The sequence below is a fragment of the Anser anser genome (assembly GCF_964211835.1).
Source record: "Anser anser genome assembly, chromosome: 4".
Lineage (NCBI taxonomy): Eukaryota > Metazoa > Chordata > Aves > Anseriformes > Anatidae > Anser > Anser anser.
This window is the reverse complement of record NC_139724.1, coordinates 47,202,867-47,223,674: the sequence shown is the minus strand read 5'-3', so window position 1 is coordinate 47,223,674 and position 20,808 is coordinate 47,202,867. Positions and strand designations below refer to the sequence as shown.

The 20,808-nt window shown below is 44.8% G+C and overlaps 2 protein-coding genes across 4 annotated transcripts in view; both read left to right on the top strand.

The window, feature by feature from the left end:
• The window catches only part of PRKG2 (protein kinase cGMP-dependent 2), a 29,349-nt gene extending 20,818 nt beyond the window's left edge, over positions 1-8,531 (top strand). For 2 of the 3 annotated variants that reach the window (XM_083835077.1, XM_083835079.1), the window contains 8 exons: positions 820-956; positions 1,104-1,193; positions 3,000-3,141; positions 3,906-4,069; positions 4,763-4,885; positions 5,802-5,864; positions 6,768-6,834; positions 7,692-8,531. In XM_083835077.1, coding sequence (XP_083691203.1) covers positions 820-956; positions 1,104-1,193; positions 3,000-3,141; positions 3,906-4,069; positions 4,763-4,885; positions 5,802-5,864; positions 6,768-6,834; positions 7,692-7,787 — 882 coding nt within the window. In that variant the 3' untranslated portion in view covers positions 7,788-8,531. The remainder of the gene's footprint in view (positions 1-819; positions 957-1,103; positions 1,194-2,999; positions 3,142-3,905; positions 4,070-4,762; positions 4,886-5,801; positions 5,865-6,767; positions 6,835-7,691) is intronic. The other variant, XM_083835078.1, reaches the window with a different exon arrangement.
• A 151-nt stretch (positions 8,532-8,682) lies between these two features.
• ABCG2 (ATP binding cassette subfamily G member 2 (JR blood group)) overlaps positions 8,683-20,808 on the top strand; it is a 38,968-nt gene continuing 26,842 nt past the window's right edge. The window contains exons 1-4 of the mRNA XM_083835080.1: positions 8,683-10,286; positions 11,110-16,763; positions 16,837-16,961; positions 17,339-17,452. Of these exons, the coding sequence (XP_083691206.1) occupies positions 17,406-17,452 (47 nt within the window). The 5' untranslated portion in view covers positions 8,683-10,286; positions 11,110-16,763; positions 16,837-16,961; positions 17,339-17,405. The remainder of the gene's footprint in view (positions 10,287-11,109; positions 16,764-16,836; positions 16,962-17,338; positions 17,453-20,808) is intronic.

Below are 20,808 nucleotides of genomic sequence, written 5' to 3'. Positions count from 1 at the left end.
CCGCAATTTGTAATGGCTCTTTTGGGTCATATTCTATAATATGAACAGCCACATTTCTGGGATGTGAAGAGCCTCATTAGACTTAAGTCTTAAAATTCCACTTTGCTCTGGCTGGGTACCAAATATCTGAAAAAAAGTGTGAACACTTCTTCTACAGGTTGCTGGAGTTAATGGTAAACAAAAGGTGATTCTAATGAACACATATAGTCTTTACAGTAGTTAGACAATCAGTTGTTTTATTCTGAATCAGACTTCACCAAACAAATTTCCACATTGGTCGACCGCCAGTTTGGGAATTCTACAACTTCACCTGGAAAATAAGCTAAAAATTAAATTCTCAGCTAGCCACAGAGCACTGATAGCTGCTACTTTGATTTCCTGGAAACCCTGTTTTATCTTCCATTTTGGATAATATTTCATTGTAAACTTTCTTCATAAACTGCCTCTGCTTTTTTTATTATTATTATTATTTGCATTATGCTAGTATTTAGAGATCTCAAACTGAAATTAGGACCCACTGCAGTATAAACTAATCTTAAAATACAGTGCCTATCCAAACTGCTGCTGTTTTCTGTACATAAAAAGGACAAAGATAGCATTCTCTTCATTTTACAAGTATGGACTGGGACCCTAAAAAGCTCTGATGCTTTACTTAAAATCATACAGAATAGTTGTGCAGAAAATCTGGCATTTATCCCTCATTCTAGTCATCAATTTCAGTCCCGTGCTGTGTTGAAATGGACCGACACCAATATACCCATTGAGAACAAATGGGCAAAACTTCTTTACCTCATATGTACTTACCATTTTTATTCACAGGTTAAAGTGAAAAATGAGAACATCGCTTTTGCTATGAAGTGTATAAAGAAGAAACATGTAGTGGACACCAAACAGCAAGAGCATATCTATTCTGAAAAGAGAATTCTCGAACAGATATGTTCTCCATTCATTGTGAAGTAAGTTCACCACAGAGTTTCCTTAAAAGCTGACCCACTGAACAGCATTAGAATGAAGTTTCACATAAATGAGTTCTGGAGAAAAGACATTGTGGGTCTTGCAATTCATTTTGCTTGTCCTAAATAGCTGTTTTTGTGTCTCCACAGACTATACCGTACATTCAAGGATAGTAAGTATGTATACATGCTACTGGAGGCTTGCCTTGGAGGAGAATTGTGGAGCTTACTGAGAGACAGGTAACAGCAACAGAAGTGGAACCTTGTCCTTTGAAATCACCAGTCAGCTCCATACATCTGCTGAGTAGGTTCTCTATTTAGCTTGACAGGTACAGATCTATTACGGAGGCTGTGAATGGGAAAGGGATCAGATTTTCAAAATTCATTGCCCTACAATACTTTGTATACAGCCCCCTTCTTCCCCACTCCTTTCTAAAGTTAGAGAATTTGTTGAGCAATCATCACTTCTTTGTATACGCAAGATGCTGAAAATAAATACATCCTGCTGGTTTCACAGAAGAGCCATACCATTTCAGTCTCACTCTATTAATTTCCCATTGGATATGAAAAAAGAGACTATTGGGGTATTCAAACATTCTTGGTGGTTGGTTTCTAAGCAGCAGGCATAAGCCAATGCTAGTATGTTTCTGTATTCATGGCTAGATTTGCAATGTGTGACTGCTTTTAGCAGAGCAGCACGTCAGCGAACGTATTACAAAATAAGAACGGGATAGCATAAACATTGTGCCAGAGGCCGTCTTTGAGCTGCCTGGAGGACGTAACCCCTGCAATTGTTTGTTCTTTAGGCTCAGCTTGTCTCCCATGGCCCCATCTATGTAGGTAGAGGAAGAACATGTCTCTAGTGGTTCTAATGCTGGTGTCTCTGAGCTTGCTGCTGCCCACCACCAAAGTTCACCATCTCTCCAGGAAGCAGAGAACAAGTCCTATGAAAAACTGAACAGCAGCTTCCTGTACAAAAGGAGAGAGATCTGTAGAACTTGAGAAGGGGAATGAGTGAAGTGTGTCCTAAGCTAAGACATTGCATTATCAGGTAACTAGCAGCAGAGCAGTCTTTCCATGCTGACAACCGTGGCATGGGCCACTGCCATAAGAGTATTGCACTGTCTGCTGCTGAAAAGTCAGCAATGAGCTTGAGAAACAAAACACTGTAAGCAGCCCTCTGACTGAGAGAAGGGAAATCCTTCTTAGCAACTAATGGAATCCCTGCTCTGGCTAGAAGTGCTGTGGGATCTCTGTTAGCATTAGAGAAGCAAGATGCTCGCTTTCATGAACTTGTCTAAAAATGATTACCTGGAATAATTTATTTGTACACATCCACAAATGTAGAGACTGTAAGCAAGTTAGGAGAGATCGTCTCTTTTGGTTGTTTCTTTATGTACGAAGAGGTTGGATCCAATCTGTCAGCATGGGAAAAACCAAATTCAGCAAGAAGTACAGAAATAATTTGTTTGAAGGTATTCTTGAGTTATAACGATACTGTTGTCCTAACACAATGCTTTATTTAGTTCACATTTGGAAGTGCTGTCCTTCAGGGAGGAAGGACTGAGGATCTTGCTCCCTTTCTTTCACCAGAAAGTGTTTAAGGCAAATTTGTTTCCAAGTGGGGTTGTTCTCTATAATAGCACCTGGCACTTCAATTCATTGAAAAATTCCTTATTCTCAATTTTTATTTTATACTGTGGTGTCATTTAGCTCTGTGTTGTTATAAAGTGGCTGCATTTCACTGTCAGATGAAGTTATTGTGCACTTGCAGTGTATCTAGACCTTTGGGATTTTTTTGCAGTGAGAGATGAAGTATCACTCAAAATATTGTCAAAACAAGCAAAATCATTTACAACATGTGATGATTCAAAGGCTGTCCCATGAAAAGATATTTGGTTTAGCTTCAACCACATGAGTGACATACAGAATGTCAATGCAAAAACGTTGTTCATGTTCTGGGTGTTACATGTTATCTGATTGCTGACTGAGGTATTTTTAGAAGTTAATACTGTCTGCAAAGTTAATGATTGTTTTTTCTTCCAGAGGCAGCTTTGATGAACCCACTACCAAGTTCTGTGTTGGGTGTGTGACAGAGGCTTTGGACTATCTACATCACACAGGAATTGTCTACAGGGACCTGAAGCCAGAAAATTTAATTTTGGATGCTGAAGGATACATAAAATTGGTAAGATGTACTGTTATCTTTTTGTGCCTGTATCCTGTTTCCTTGCAGGGGGATATAAATAGACAGCATGTAATTATAGTACCAGGATCCTGGAGTTTAATATCCCTTACTTTTCAGTAGAAAAGAGGGCAGGCTACTGGTTGTGTGGTGAGGAACAAAGGCATTGCAAAGCTATTTCAAGCCACAAAATGGGGATCTGCAGCCTCCAAGAGCTCTTGCCACAGTGTAAACCCTAAAAGTACTGTCTCCCACCAGCCATTCTTAATGAAAAGGCAGGAAACGTTTTTTCCCGGGACCAGAATGCCCTCCCTGACCAGCCTCAAGAAATCATAGGTTCTACATTACCTCTGTAGAAAGGGAACACAGTGAACAACTCCTGATGTACTTGACTGTGACAGTAAAATTGGAGAGAGATTATCCTCCAGAGAGCTTGAAACATCCACTCTTGAGGACAATGAGCAACCCACCCTTTTCCATGGGCTGTAAATCTTGTATCCTCAAGGAGAACACGGGTTGTTCTGTCCAAAACAAGAATCGTCTGGGAAATTACTCATGAAAGTAAATGGGACTACTCTGTAATATTCAGTAATCCCATGGAATTACTCCTCTATCCTTCCCAGTAACACTGTAATTGTTCAGCTATAAACAATTGGTTTTACTGGTGACTGTGAGATCTCTAGAGGAGGTGTGGAAGCAATTAGGACCTTAAACTTTCTCAGTGCAAAGCATGTCTATGTTATACAGCATATGTTCATTTTCATCAGGTTGATTTTGGATTTGCAAAGAAGATCGGGTCAGGACAGAAAACCTGGACATTTTGTGGAACCCCTGAGTATGTTGCCCCAGAAGTCATTCTGAGTAAAGGCCATGACTTCAGTGTGGATTTTTGGTCCCTTGGGATTCTTGTGTACGAACTCCTTACTGGCAGGTAAGTGCCTACTGCTCCCAAGTTCTTACCTTATTTATCTGTTTTGAAGAACACTTTAAAGGTTATTTTTAAAAGGAATTTTGTTATTTTCCCCATCAGTAAACAGGAACAACTTGCAAACTGATATTTTTTTTTGTCTCTTCTGTATGTCTACTCATACATCATTTCAGAAATGTCACAGACGATCGAGGCAGGGGACATATCCTCAGTGCTGGCTTATCCATCCAAGGAAAGAGCCAGACACAGGCTATAGACACAGGTGTAGAGCTCCTTTAACAGATGCTCATGCTTCCTATAAGGAAGACCTAACAGCAGGCTGTTCTCACCTTCAGTGGGCGAAGGGGTGCAGTGGGATGGGTGAACTGTGAGCAGGGCTCATTCTTTGTCCCCATGCACACTTGCATGACACTTCTTTGTGTCCAATTGATATTAGTACAACATGGAAGCTTCTGAGTCAGGCTCGGGGCAGGGTTAGCTTTGACAGACATGTGTCATGCAGTATCCCTGATTCCTACAGGCAGTTTGCCAACTTCACACCCTTCAAGTATCTTAAACAGGCTGAAATGCAGGTTGTCAAGCTAGGAACGTGTTTGTTTTTTTTTTTTCCATATTCTCAAATGTTTGCTTGGATAAGAAATGGCCAGATGTGTTCTTGCCAGCAATTCTATGTAACAATGTGCTTTCTTTTTCTAGTCCACCATTCTCCGGGGCTGATCAAATGATGACATATAACTTGATTCTCAAAGGCATTGAAAAACTGGACTTTCCTAAAATAATAACAAGGCGGCCTGAGGATTTGATCCGCAGACTTTGCAGGTAGGAGGGGCAGTTTGTGAGAGACTGGGTGTAGATAGTTAGAGCTATTTAAGATCCAGATTAAAGTCATAAATTCCTTACAACTTCATTTAACATTGTTATGCCTAACATGGTCTATTCTGATTATATTCAGTACACATGCATGCCTCTGAGCGTGTCACGCCTCTTAGTCTGCACAGCCTTAAATGCAGGGTGTGGGCTTCCTCTTTAAGTATGAATTTTTCTGTAGTTTTCTGAAAGACATTTTAGGGAAAATGTGTGTAGCTGAGGGCTAAGGAAGGAGCTAGAGAACTTAGTTTTATTATCAAGTTTTAAGAAATGCTTCCAAAATTACTTAGGCATATAGCTCCTCCACAAAGTTTAGGTCCTGATTTAAGGGCTGGCTTAAGCCCATTCAAAAGTGTGCAAAAAGGTTCTGTTTCAAAAGGAGCTGTCTAACTCAGAAGCATTAGCACATTGTCAGAGTCACGGCCTGTGACTGGTGACACTGCTGACTTTGAACTCCCAGCTCCTGTGGGATTTCATCCACGGCTCTAGGAACACATAGCTGTGTTTGCACAGTGGGATTAAAATGACCTTTGAAGCTGCTAATTTTGGCCTGCCTCCTTTTACAACTCGTGAACAGACCTGCTGGCCAAGAAGATGTAAGGTGTGCAACTAAAATTCAACCACTTAACTTCCTGCTACTTCTAACAGCAGAGTGACACTGTCTTGGCTTCCAGATTGGAAGATTTCTCCATCCTTGGGAGAAAGGAGGAGAGAGAAACACCTCCTTATGTCTCCTCATGTGACTATATGTTGTATGCAAGCTTCCTCCCTGAGTAACTGTTCAGTGCAAGCAGTCAGGACCAATGCTCTTTTCCAAAAATAATAACGTTTTCAAAATTTTTATGCTTATTCTTTTTCTGTTTTTAAGGCAAAACCCTACAGAAAGATTAGGCAATCTGAGGAATGGAATTAATGACATCAAGAAGCACAGGTAAGTGAAAGAAACTGCCAGGAAGAAAATTTGTTTTTTAATTTGAGAATATTTTTAGTATTTTAGAACCCAGTCCACTAACTCCATAAGTCTTCAGACACTTCCAGACAGATTGTGTAAGAGATACTCGCGTTGCTATTGAGTATGTTTGCTACTTCAGCAAGCAACAATATCAACATAAATCCTCAGCAGGATCAACTAGAAACATCTTGTTGTTGACTGGTTTTTGTTACAGGTTGCTGACACAGAAGTTTAATTCCATTTGCAGAGAAATTAATGCCGGTAGTAGTCAGGATTATCTGCCCTCTTAGATCTCCTGAGTCTCTGATCTAAAGCCAAACAGTTGCTGTTCAAGAAGAGTAGTTAAGGGCTCTGGAGCAATATCAGATTTATGTCCTCTTTCTTTTAATCAAGAAAGACCTCAGTGGATTAGACATTTCCTGCTTTTTCTTTTCATCTTAGTTATTTCTAAGCCCTGCAGTTTGTTCTGTGGAAACGAAGTGCTTTGGCTCTTCTATTTGTCTCCCTTTTCTCATGTTGTTAAAAGAGGGCTGAATCCCAAGGCGACACATACATCTTTGCGTGGCAGTGCTTAGGCATATGCATCCATGTGCACTAAACCATCTACTTTAGACTGCCTGCCACTTCAACACTTCTGCAGAGAGGAGATGCCATGTACCTGGTGGTTCTGAAGCTCTCCCTGCTACTGCTTCCTTGTATGGCAAAGACAGTGCTGAGTTTCCCACTTCTAACAAGTGTGTTGTCACATGGACTGTTGTCATGCAAAAATGTTCTATAGCCCTTGTTCACATGCATTTAAGCTTTTAATAATACAATGCTTCTAACAGAAAATGGTCTGTCTCTCAGTCTCTCCCTGTCAGTCTCTCATTTCTTTTTAATCAGGTGGTTGAATGGTTTTAACTGGGATGGTCTGAAAGTGAGGAAATTAACATCACCTTTAAAAAGAGAGGTATCGGCTCTGGCTTTCAATATCTTCATGCTTTACTAATATAAAGGTGCTTGACTCCAAAGAAACAACTGATGACAAGTGCAGAATTTCCCCAAAATGTATTTGCATTATTATAGCTCTCCATGTTTAATGAAAGCTGAAGGAAGGAGAGAGAGACCCAAGCGATACATAACTTAAATTCAGTTAGATAATGGAAATGTTATTCTGCCTGTGTACTTCACAGTAGTTTTTCACCATTATTATAAGAAATGGTGAACATTTATTGATGAACAGTGAAAAAATGTATTTTCTTAGACGGAAATGTTAAGATGCACTGGTCACGTTACTGTGCAGAGTACAAATTCCTGTATTTTCATGGTATTACGGCACATCCGTAGATAAGCTTCACGTTTTAAGTGGACCATTTCTCTTTGCCATAAAATGAAAAAAGATTGAGTGTAAAGAATCTGAAGCTCACTTTGAACACAATTTGAAACAAACAATTCCACAATCTGCTTTGAGTAGTTACCCCATGTTTGTAGATGAGGTCTTAAACAAATTTGAATCAAAACCGAACTTAGCGTGGACCAGTTTTCTTACTAAATTCATAGGCCTCTGGATGAAATCCTGGATTTCATAATATTTGGGGAGTGTTTTTGTACATGGATGCTAATGTTATTGTTCTGTTGTGCAAGTTAATTTCTAGAGTTCTAGCTTTTAAAGAAGGAGGAATTTAATTCAATGAAAGAAATCATCCCTAGTCATGTTAGCCTTTCCTCCCTCCACTGGTAGCAATACAAATGACGCATAATCAATTGAAAGTATTTTCAAAAGGTACCTTCTGAAATAACTATTTCTTTGTGTTTTTCATGTCATAGTTGTCTGGACCAACTGATTACAGCTACTTTGATAGCTATCCACCTGAAGAGGGAACCCCTCCAGATGAACTTTCAGGCTGGGACAAGGATTTCTGATACTTCCTTCTTCCGGGACATTTATAGAGACTCATAGGCATCAGTTCTAAACCAGTTCTCATGTTTCTTGCTTAAAAGCAAAGCACGCAAAGTTTTTGACAAGCATGATGTTCCCTGAAGAATAGAAGACAGTGCAGCAACCAGAATCTGTTTGGGTAATGCACCAAATTCTCTGTGTGCCTCCTTATAACAAGGGCATGCAGATGCAACCTGAATACTTTTTGATACACAGTGTCTCTGTGAGCATTTTCAGGCACTGTGGGTGGGATGTATGATTTGCTATTGGAAGTTTCACTAGCTACTATTTTGATATTAAAAAGGTTACTATATGTCTTAATTTTTAAAAAAAAGGGCCAGGATTAGAAGCCCATGTGGCATGTGTCAATAGCTGACACTATAGGCGTTTATTTTTCATTCTATTATAAATTTACTGGTTCACTTTTTCCAGTAAGGGACAGAACTGCTTTCATCCAGAAGCATGTAGAAAAGACTTCTTCTGCAACGTTGATTTGATTTGATGCTGCAGTTGGAAACTGCTTACCAGTTTAGTTTTGCACTGGGTTGAGCATGTGAGACAGGCCATAACACATCAAAGGAAAATCCAGTAAGAAATTAGTTGTATGCATAATAGAAGTTCTCTAACTGCTTCAAAGAACTATGTCCATTTCTTAAAATGTTGTGCTTTTATGTAGTATGAAGATAAAATAGATGGACAAAAATCATTTACCTTGCAAGAAAAAATAAGTAAGTACAGAATCCTGTGTTCTCCTTCAAGCGTTCTTTCATTGATATTTTAGTTTTCATTGGTATCTTGCAGAAATGCTAGATATGCTTACCTCAGTGCTAAAACTCCCACCCATTTACAACATTCTGCTTGCTCTCACTAGATGTGAAATACCGTTTCAAATCATATTTCATTAACATATACCTATTCTTAGTTCTACATGTACAGTGGGAAAATAAGAGAGGTGTTTTTTTTTTTCTGTTGTAGAAAATTCTATTCATGAATCAGTTAAACTATTGTGTTCTCTTTTGACCATCTTCCTTTCTCCCTCCTGGCTGCGAATGACGTTTAGAAAGGCAAGAAATGATAAGCCTTTCTCAAAAACAGTATAGAAATATGATTGTTCTTTGTTGCTCAGATGTTCAAGCTCTGTTTTCACCTACTTTGGCACAAGGAAACAAATTGTGAACCAGAACCACCGAGCAACTTGAGCAAGGAAGGCCAGCAAAAAGCAAACAAGGTGGTCAGGAAGCTGCGAGGAGAGTCTGAGGGACCTGGGCTTGTTCAGCCTGGAGGAGGGAAAGCTTTGGGGCACTTTGTATGACCAGGTAGAGCCTTGAGCATCTCAGTCTGAATTCATTGTTGGTCCTGCTGTGAGCAGGAGGTTGGACTGGATACCTCCCGAGGTCCTTTCCAGCCTGAACGATTCTGGGATTCCAGGAAATAATTTTAACTGTCAGCCAGTGGTGTAAGTAGAATATAGCAAGATGTGCTTTCCCATATGACTTTATATATGCCTGATTTTTGTCACTTATCCTTTAGATCATGAGAACAGGGGAGTCAGTCTGAAATGTTGATTGGATAATAAATGCAGTTGGATGTTGTGTGTTCGTGGTTTAAACAGAAAAACTCTGCTGCGCTGTTATGAGCCACGACTGCTGTAGGAACAGACGTGTTCCTGGGGGTCATGCTGGGCTTCGGGCTCAGTGCATCTGCAGCCCCTACTAGGATTTGTTTCATTTCCCGCTGAGGCAAAATCCAATCTAAATGGAGATAATGAAGATGCCTCAGCACCCTGCATTTCACATGCTGGATGGAAAACCTCCCAGGAAACTTGTAAAATGTGCTCAGGGCTTAGTTGCTGATGACTGCTATATGCTTAGTGGCTGGTCATGACCTTTCCCAACTGGGCAACAGAGGGACTGCCCCAGGGACTGTCCACTTTCCCCATTTCTGGTAAGTGAAGGAACCTGAACCTCCACTTCCTAAGGCCAGTGCCAGACTTCAATTTGCCTTTAATAGGAGTCTACAGGGACCTGGGGCTGGATTCCCTTAGTAATTGGTGAGGAAGGAATGTTCTTTTTTTGGGGAACTTGTTCTTCACTGAACCTCTGCTGGATGAACTTCTGGTTGTGCTGTGGCAGAATATTCATTTGGCTGGTTTGGGCAGAAGGCTAACAAAATGCTTCCATAAAAAATTGTAACAAATAAGACAACGTATTTATTGAACTTATTTGTTACACTGTGTGGGCTAATTGATTTTTCCATGTTAACAAGTATTTTTTACTGTTGAGTGGTCATTGTTTTGACAGCAAATCACTTTACATATTCTGTAGAAAATTCAGTCCAAGTAAAGTAGTATTTTCCATTGAATGTAAAGGAGGTTGGATGGAGCCCTAGGAGGAAGACAGCACGCATTTTGCAGATTCTGTTTCCCTGCCTGGTTGTAAGCTATCACGGGAGCTCGAAGCCAGCAAAGCCTGTGTGAAATGATGGTAAGCATACACAGCCAAGAGGGTGGAGCAGAGGCTTTAAGCTGGGATGTTAGATGCTTCAAACTCTTGCAGCTAACTCTGCTTAGTAACACCAAAGAGCAGATTTTCTTTTCAGGATTTAGACAAGCATTAGACGTTATGGATGTGTTTCCCTGTGTGTCTGTTTCTGTCTTTCTCTCATAAATATGTTTATTAAAATACCGTTGGGCCAAGTTTTATAAAAAGCTTTCAAATGTATTTTTCCATTGTATTTATAGGTAATTTTCTTTTATATATATAAATATATGTTTTTTAAGTGAAGAAATAAAAGTAGGATGTCTAGTGCAGTTAGCAATTAAGTCTGTGCAACTGTAGGATGTTTTCTTTATACAGCAATCATATATTTTGTTTTACCTGCAGTGTGTGCAAATAAAAGAAGTCTACAGTGCAATGTGCAGGACATTCCCTTTTTACAGTCTCATTCCATACAGCGGTCTGGATTCTTAGTCCTGAATTGTACTCGGGGTCCACATGTTTCAGAAGAGACTGAGGCAGAATAGACTACCCTGGGCACAGAGTCACAGATGTTACTTCTTTCAGCACCCCCCCCCCCCCCCACACACACACTATGCATTCCCTGGTTGACACTGAGAAAATGAATGCGTAAGACGCTACAATAAATGAGGTCCCAGGTCTTTTTGTATTCATGTAGAGGTCCCACATACATTGGATTCATTTCATTTCTGCCATGTATGCAGATGACTGAGCTGTAATTTTCCAGAAACAGAAGCTCATACAGTAAAAACTAAACATTACTTGAACTAACCCAAACTGTCTTTAACAGATGAAAGTACTTCAGGCTTCATCTCCAGCCCCAGTGGAGTTATGCTGTTGTAAAACAAGAGCTCAAACTGGCAGTTCAGGCTCGAGTACCTCCATGGCACTGGAGATGGTGGGAGATCTGAATGGACAGCTATGACTGTGATCACATTATCACTTACTGTTGCACTTCACAATTTTAAGGTCAGTTAAAAACAGGTTTTGATACTCAGGTTTTGGGCAGACTGTGGGTACGTCTGAAGTCGCTTGTCTGAGGTCTTTCCTCAGTGCTCTCACTTCCATTATACCTTTCTGTCAAATTGCTTTTATTTCATAGCTCTGAGCAACCTGGGTCTCGCTCTGCTTTTTTCCATTAACTTCTGCCACTAGAGGCAGGAGGGATGATGATTCTTCCCAGCGGAGGACAGAGTTGAAGACTGGTTGGCCTGGGCTGCACAGATGGAAGCAGCTCCTCTCAGCTCCCACATCAGAACAGAGATGTGGGTGAGCACCTCAGAGGGACAGACGGGCAGGAGCAGCAGCAGAGTGTAAGCCAAGATTCCCAGGTATATGCTATTTCTATCCAGTTAGTGGGAGTGATTAATTTTCACCATGTCCTCACAGCTGCCCCATCGGGCCTCAGGAAGGGGGAGGCTAGCTACTCTGTTCCCTGAGATAACAGCCTGGTTCTTTACATTGTGCGCAAAATCACGCTAGACAGAGAGTTACAGTTTCAGAGTAAATTAGCCTGCACGGTAGCAACAAGGTGGCTAATTATTTTCTTCCAAGTCTGTTATTCCTTGTTTGCCCCACTAATGTTGCCTGACAATCTATTTTGGGGATAGCGAGACATCAGCAAGATTTCCCTCAGTGTTCAAGTGTATCCTTTTGCAGAACTCCTCAGTGTTAGATCGTTGTGACTTCTGACACACGGAGATTTCCGGCTGGTTGGTGGGAGCTGACACAAAGCTACTGAAATAAGGTGAGCTCCTGATCCACACAAGTCAAGGGTAAACTGTGGCCAAGTTCCCTTAGCCAGTATTTCATTGATGCACAGCAGATGAGAAGTGGCAAATGTAATTTTTTAAAGCTTATCTGATGTTCTTTGCAGAGCCAAAAGCCATTACCCTTACCAAGGCTGCCCGCCAGCTACATCACAAGCCAGAATGAGTATTCCAATTAAATTATTTGGCTGATAGCAGCAGGCATGACTGCTTAATTATCTAGTAAGTCACTAGGGAAGTCAAGTCCATCCCTGGGAAGATGGCTGGACACACCATTTTGCTAAAGAGAAAATGCTCAGGAAAAGGAAAGCTTAAATACACCCTGGTGTGTCTCAAAAAGGCCCCCAGCAACGTTGTACGGCTACACAGCTTTAGTGTCTGGCTGCCGAGGGCTTACATTACTGGTGTTTGCTGTCACATTTCCTTTTGGTTAGGGAAGCCGACAGAAATGTGCCGGACCTTATCATGAGCTATGTCCTCTGTGGCACGTTGCCCTGCCGGGAACCAAGCGAGAGGGGACGGTGTCCTTGTCCTCTGGGTCAGCGCATTGCACTTTATGCAGGGGATGTCGGAGGCAGGCGTCTGCGCTGGGGGACACTTCCCCCAGCCCCTTTGCATCCAACTTCATGCTCGTGCTGTGCCTAGGAGGTGCCACAGCCAGGCAGGCAGGGAGGTGGGAGCATCCCCCATGCTGAATTTAATACTCAAGTGGTGACAGAAGACATAGACTGAGCTGAGCTGAGCTCAGCCCTGACCTTCTGCCCCAGAGCCAGTGGCTCCAGCTTCCCCCGGCGAGTGGGACGCTGGGGCTTGGCCAACCCTCACCTGGCGGGGGCCTGGTTCCCCTCACATTTCCTGGGGGACTGACTGCCCCTCTCGGAGGCCGCAGCTTCATTTGCAGTGTGAGGATGCTGTGTTGGACAGCTCCAACGTACCTTCTCCTCTGTGGTGGGTGAAATCTGTTTTGCAACAAGCTCTCTACAAATAGAAGATTAGATTGGGTTAGGTTTATTGTTTGAGCTTGCGCGCTGTTTAGTAGTAGCCATTATCGTGCAGAACCGCATAAACAAGGTATTTATCCATGCAGCTGTTACAGAAGGCAGCTAGGGGAAGCCCCTACCTCTTCTCGTGCTTGCAGGTCCTGCTGTCCGAGAGCCGGAGCCACCTTCCAGCTTAGCCAGTGGCCCCCCCATGTGCCCTGGTGACACCAGGCCCTGCAGCAGAGCGGGGGGTTCACAGGTGAGCCCCACAGGACGGGCAGCCTGGTGCACGTCGCTGCTTCCGACCGTCCTTAAAGCCATGGCTGGAGCCCCCCCAGCTCAGCAGCACAGACAGGCTCATTTTCACCGCCAAGACACAGCATTGAAAAGCTCTGCTGTCTGCAGCTGCCTGTCATTTCAGCCATTTCAACTGTCTGTCAAAGAATAATTCATCAGCGTCGACATCCTGGCCCAGCAGTCTGTAATAGACTCCCACAGCGACATCCCCTTTGTTTGTTCATCCCTTAATCCTTACCCAGAGGCTCTCAACTTTGCCTTCACCAACTTCAAGATCCACACAGTCCATCCCCTCCTTCATGTACAGCGCCACCCCACCACCTCGCCTACCTTGTCTGTCCCTTCTGAAGAGCCTGTAACCATCTATTGCAACACACCAGCCACAGGACTCATCCCACCAGGTTTCGCTTATACCAATGATGTCGTAGCTGTGGGACTGGGCCAAGACTTCTAGCTCATCCATTTTATTCCTCATACTGTGTGCGTTTGTGTAGAAGCACTTCAACTGCGCTTCCCTGCATGCAGCATCTTGTGGAGCCGACCGAAGGACCTCACTAGTACACAGTCCCTCTGATTCTAGTGCACCATCCCTCAGCTTATCATTCCTTTCCCTCTTCGACTCTAGTTTAAAGCCCTATCTATCTGCCCCTCTAACTCCTGGGCAAAAATCCTTTCCCCCTCTGAGAGAGGCACATCCCATCTGGTGCCAGCAGGCCCGGTGTTGCATAGACCTTCCCATGATCAACAAACCCAAAGTTCTGCCAGTTGCACCAGTCTCAAAGCCACAGTGTTAATGAGTCTGCTTGTCGACAAAGATCTCCCCTATTGGAAGGACAGAGGCAAACACAACCTGTGCCCCTGAACCTTTAACTAGTCTCCCTAAAGCCCTAAAGTCCGTTTTGATTGCTCTCCGACTTCTCCTTGCTACTTCGTCATTACCAGCCTGAAAAACCAGTAGCAGGTAGTAGTTGGTGGGCTGTACCAGGTGAGTGACTTTCCTGGCAATGTCTCTTACCGAGCCCCAGGGAGGCAGCAGACTTCCCTGTGCGTTGGGTCCGGACAGCCCTCTGTCACTTTCAGAAAGGAGTTCCCCATGACGATAACCCTTCTTTCCTTCTTGACAGAAGATGTAGCGATGCGGGGGGTAGGTTGCCTTGCCTGAGGCACCCCTTCCAACCGGGATGGGCTTTCGTCTACATCGTTGTTTTGACTGTCGTGTTCTAGAGCCTCATAGCTGTTATATAAGGGTAGATGGGAAGGTGAGGTGGGCAGGGACAGGGCTCGCCTACCACCCCGAGCAGAAACCTGCTTCCATTCCCCCCCTTGGCCTACATCCCCTCCTACTGCCTGGTGGGATGGGGGCACTTTCGTCTTCTGTGTAGCAGGAGGCACTTGTGTTGTGGCAGGCTCGTGAGTCTGTCTCAGGGAGGGCAGAGCATGCTTCCACCAGTCCATTTCCTTCTCTGACTCCCTGATGCTCCTTAGCCTACTCACCTCCTTCTGAAGCTCCGCTACCTGTTTGAGCAGCTCTTCAACCTGGGCACACCTCCCACAGGCATACCCTCCGCTGCTGCTGTCAGACACCGACAGAAGACTCGGGCACACCCTGCAGCCCAAGACCTGGACGGCCACGTGTTTCCCTAAGACCTCTGTCTGGGTAGCCACATCGGTGACTGCGGCTGGAGAGGCTGCAAGAGATGTGGAGGCCATGGTTTTCTGCCTGGTGGCTAGCATGGCCGGGCTCTTCACGAGCAGGTTACAACCACCGTTGGAGAAGAGCGGTGACAGCACTCTCCCTGCTCATCCTGCCTGCACGCACTGCCACGCAAACTGCAGCGCCCTGCCCTGAGTGCTGTGCCACGCTCTGTTTGCATGTCCTGGTCGCTCGTGCTCCACAGGGGCTGACTTTGTACGGCAGGGAGGGGTCGCTGCTCCCAAGGCTGCCTCGAGTGGCCTCGATCCCCCGCTCCGCTGCAGAATGCGTCTGCCCCGGAGCCGATCACCTCGGCGATGGGAAGCACTGGAAGCAAGCAGATTTGTATCGGCCCGAGGGCTGGTCACTCGTCGTTTTGCTAATGGGCAGGAGAAAAGAAGATCCACGTACAGAAACCGATCCACAGACTCACTCACAGTTTAAGATTACTCTTGCCCTAACTGTCAAAGCATTCGCCTGTAGCTCACATATCGCCCTGTCCTCCCCCCAGCTTCCATTTTAGTCACAAAGGACGGAAAACCACCCACCGCTGTGGGACCTGCAGGCAGAGAACTGGGAAGGCTCTGGCTCAGGATTTCTATTTAAGCAGAGCTCGCCGTGCTGCCTGGTCTAAGTAAGATAAGGGCCACTAGCACCATCCCATAGCAGCAGGGAGGGTTTAATGTGTGAAGGAGTAAGGGCAACAGAACTGATTAACAACTGGTACGGCCACGTTATGGACAGGGGGAAGCCACTGGGAGACTGAAATCTGCAGCCAAGGAGCCTAGCAGTCAAAGCAGAGATCTGGAAACAAACTGTCTGCAGAAGGAAATACTGTGGAGGTGCCGTTTGCGTCGCAGGTCTGGCCGGGCAGGCGGGTGCAAGGAAGAAGCCAGAAACCAGAAGTCTTTTACTATTCCCCCAACGCCACCCCAAAGAACATTTGATCTAAGGTTTTTTACGGAAATGCACTCGTATGCCATCAATAACCATACAAACGAGCTGCCGCTGCCTAAGGGGAAAGAAAGACACCAGCCAATCGGTTAAATATTTTGCATAAATACTTATAAAAGTGTCAAAAAACTTATAACCGCTTCCAATTTATTGCTTTGGCACTTGGACTGTGACAGTACTGGAGGAGGAGGAGAGGGATTAGTGAGCAGGGATTAGTGAGCACTGCTGCCACCCCGCGCCAAGTGGCAGCCCCGATACCCGCGGCTCTACCTGCCCACGTCCCGCTCCGGCGTCCCCAGGCCCCCGGCGCCCCCCGGGGGCCGCTCCCGGGCCGTGCTGCGGGGTCCGGGGCTGGCGCCGCGGCCGCGGGGCCGGTGGGGCCGGGCGGCTGGAAGCCCCCTCCGCGGCGAGGGCCGAGCCGGGCTGCCAACGCCCCCCGGGGCCGCTCCTCTCCTCGCTCTCGGTGTGCTGCTCTCAGCACAAAAAGGGTTTCTGGCTGCTGCCGCCGTGCGGTGGGAGCGAGAAGCCGCCGGCTGCAGCGAGGAGAAGCAGCGCGGGGCCCATCGGGCTGCGAGAGGACAGAAAGAGCCGGGGCAGGTAGGGGTCGGTGCCTGCGGCACCCGAGCTGGAGGCTTTCTCCCAGCCGTGGCCGGCACTGAGAGCCCCTGGTGAGGCGAGTGGCAGCACTGAGAAACTGCGACGATGGACAGACCAGGAGCCGACCTGGTGCTCAGGCACCAGCACCAAAAAGGTACAAATTTCACTTGCTTTCTACCCAAAAGGAGCCCCTCTGCAGGAGCTTCTCCACCAGAGCCTCTCCGCAGGGGTCTCCCGGCCATGCCGCATCTCTGGAGCCAGACACCCGGTGCCCTCAGTGAGTGTGGTGCGGGCAGCACCGTACAGGCGTATGTGGATGGGTGTGCGCACACGGGTATGGGAACACGTACAGGTAAGGGCTCAGGGGGGATACACGTGCTTCAAGAGCTGAATTCTGTATTAACTTGTAGGATAAGCACCTGCTCTACTCCTGTAACAGATGCTGGCCTTCCTAGTGGTAATTTGGCTCTAATTGATGGTACGTTGACACCTGGGTCTGCTAAGTGGCGTGCCTGCTAACTGGGGGTAACTGAGCCCGTAGACATGGGGCCTCTCAGTCCTTGTGCACTGCAGACTCCTGAGACACCTCCCCCCGCCCCATCTCTGCTTTCATGCACCCTGGTGGATGTTGCTGTGACTGCTTTGGAGGGCAGGGAGCTCAGGTGGCATCGAGGGCTGTGTCTTCCCAGCTGCAATACGAGGCCACCACCTCACTGGGGGCTTCTCCAGCACAGCTGGTGGCACACGGGAATGGCCAAAACCTATGAAGTCTCAGCCCTGAGCCCAGACGAGGAACATGGACCTGGCAGCACCGGGGGACATCTGCGCTAAAGGCAATGTCCGGTGAGTGCCCCGACGGTGCGGTGCGTGGGGGCAGCTGGCAGGGTCGGGCAAGCAGCAGCTACCCAGGGAACCCCGAGCTGAGGAAGCTGGCACTGGCTAGGGATTAGGAGGAAATGTTTCTGCTTGTAGTTTCGTGTTTATTTGTCACTGATCAATTTGCTTGGTTCGTCTTTGGTCTTTAGCCAGCTTGCTTGGTTTGTCTTTTTTTGACTTCAGACAATTTGGTTTGAACGCCTCTCTTTGGCGTTGAGGAACCTGGGTGGGCCGCCAAGGGATTGGGTTGTATTATTGATGCTGCTAATTGATGCCCAAAGTTGATGGAACTTGCAGCTAATCACAGCTCTGGCTCGAGAAATGCTCTTTCTTGTTACAAGGTGCCTCAAAACTCCAGCCCTACCCAGCTCCTGTTCCTGCTTGTTGCAAGCTCGCTGCAGTTCCAGCTCAATAAAAGCTCTTTCTGGTTCTAAGCTAATGGGAGCTCCGGCTCCTTGGAGCAATCTGGTGTGTGGCCAAGGTCGTAAATCAATCACTGCCATAACTTCATATTAATATGACCTGTCATAATTGTCCAAATATGGTGTAAATATTGGACAATTAAGGCGGTAACTATTCCAGACAATGAGTACATGTGGGAAGGGGGGAAAGTGCCTTTTTGCTCATCTCGAACACTTTATTCACCCTGATGCATGCCAGCGTCCCTGGGGTCAGGGACTAACACGACCGGACCCCCACCTCCAGCGAGGGTCTGCACGCCCAGGCTGCCCCCCTCCCACCGCCCAGCCCCAACACCCTCCTCCCTCCCTCTCCTGCCCAAAAGCCCACCTATCCAGGGCACCCCACTGTGAGAAACATCTCAAATAATTTTCTTCAGACAGGATCTTCTGTGAAGCTATTTTATTCGCGATTGCAATGGCAGGCATCCTGTCAATCAGGAGTGCATTTTGGTAAACAAATCATAACCTTATATTCCCTATTACCTGACACCTGATCACCTCCCCTGTTTCCTCACTGGCTGAATACTACAGGCTCACAAGCTACTCGACACTCCTCTATACCACATATGTACAATTTTTCTTTTTTTCAACCCTTTAATTTCTCCTTTCTTATGTTTTGAGAACTTGTGATCTTTGTTTTACTGTCCTCACACTGCTCATCCTGTTTTTCTCAAGCTTCTACCTTATTTTGGAACAGTGAGGCCTTCTACCGTCCACTTATCTACTTACCATTTCTCCTTATTATGACTACACAACTACCTTGGAATACAGAAAATTAGTTCTGTACTGCAAAAATACAACTTTGTTTCTCACAATTCCCCCCTCTTCTTTTCTTACTCCTATTGTTGTTTTTGCACCTCTGCACATACCGCACTCTTGAGCTTTTCCAACATTAAGGTGCAGTGTTCTTCTTTGGATGTCACGGGGGATGATAGATATACAATGCCATTATTATTACAATACCAACAAATAATTGTTTGAGCCAATTCTATTCAGGTAATCACGAAATTAGTTTCTCCCAAATGTTTCTAAATCCCCAGGAATTGTCATCTTGAGCTACTCTATGTAGGATCTTGTGTTTTTTTTTTCCCCAAATATTTTTGAGATCAGTCAAATTCATCCTATTTGATCTGCATATATACAGCAACTAGTATTAATTACGGTGTACACTCCTCCTTATGAGATTATTAATAAATCTAATACTATTTGATTCTAGAGTACTATTTTTGCAAACTTATCTAACTTATTTTCTAGATCTTCAATATATTTACAATATTTTTGTATTTTGAGATATTTACAGTAGCTTTTTCTAATTCATTCACCCTTAACCAAGGTAAAAACCACCTTGCAAAACTGTGAAATGCTAGAGAATTTTACTAGAGGATTATTTGGAGTCCACTTAATTCTGCGTGTGGTCTCAAGGGGCTTTGGCTTTGTGGGTCTTCAATAATAGTTACATTTGGAATTATTTCCTCCAGGGTGCAAGCTCCCTTCCATCCTAGGGGCAACACCTTCCTGGCTTTATTACCACATAGCCAGTACCACACCTTGCCATTTGGGGCAGGCCATCTGGTTACAGGATTCTCATGTTGTATCTGGTGCGCATTATGTATATTAGCATTCCCGTGGCTACCATATTCAGTACAGTACGGATTATTCCCTATTTCATGGATATTTCCACACCCAGGGTCAGTAATACTGCCCCCTGAGTTTTCTATCAATGTTGTTTAAAAAGCACCTTTGATAACACAGTATATTGTAGCCAGGACTATGTGTAGGGAGCTCAGCTTCAAAATCTATTCCTTCCCGGGACTGGGTATGATCTGTCATTTTGAGAAATCTAGAGAATCCAGACACAGTTGCTGTTGGAAATAGCGATCAGGGACAAGGCCTTTTCAGTCTTTCTGGGCATCTGGGTGCAAATCCAACAATTATTTCGAGATAGAACTCAAGAGATGTTCTGGATTAATTGGAAATGCTGATTTTTTCCCTCCATCCTATCGCTAATCCATTGAGAATAGGTATTACCAAGATAAACTTAAAATACATCATTTCTATGTATACATCGCTATAATAATAAAGAAAAACAATAAAAATCACAAACTAATAAGGATTCTTCTGGTGGGGATTAAACACCCCCCTTTTCTCCCACTTCCAGGGAGTGTTCCCTGTAAAGACTCCAATTCTGTGTAATTCAATCCCTTTTACTCATTAATTCATTAAGAATTTTTCTAAGGAGAAGTTAAAGGTTTACAGTAGATAGTTTTAACAGTTTTTTAACCTTAAAAGTCTTTGTTAATGCAGTCTCTCAGGTATCGAGGTTAACTGATGCTTTTACCCAGGTATGAGTCCACCCTTTCTCAGCTGTTCTTACTGTCATCTCAGTAGTCAGGAGCACTTGTAACAGTCCGTCCCACTCAGGTTGCAGTTTCAATTCTCTCCATGTTCACATCAAATCCCAGTCTCCTGCTAGGAATGGATGGATCAGGGCTTCCAAGGGTGGGGTTGGAGCTAATGATCCACAGGTCATGAGAGATGACAAAGAGGACGACAGCCCGAGTATATAGTTCTTAAGAAAAGCATCTTTTGTCTCAGTTTGAGGTAATTCATTCCCTTTGTCCATGTACAGCAATCCAAATAATATTTCATATGGTGAAACTCCCACATCTTTTCTTGGTGCAGGTTGAATTTGGAGAAGTGTCAAAGGTAAGCACTTCGTTTGGGGAAGCTGAGTTTCCAGAACTTAGTCAATTGCTGCTTATTGTCTGATCCTCTCCACCCTTCCAGAAGAGGAAGGATGCCAAGGAGTGTGAAATTTCCACTTAATTCCTAGAGTCCACATTAGCCCTTGCAATATTTCTG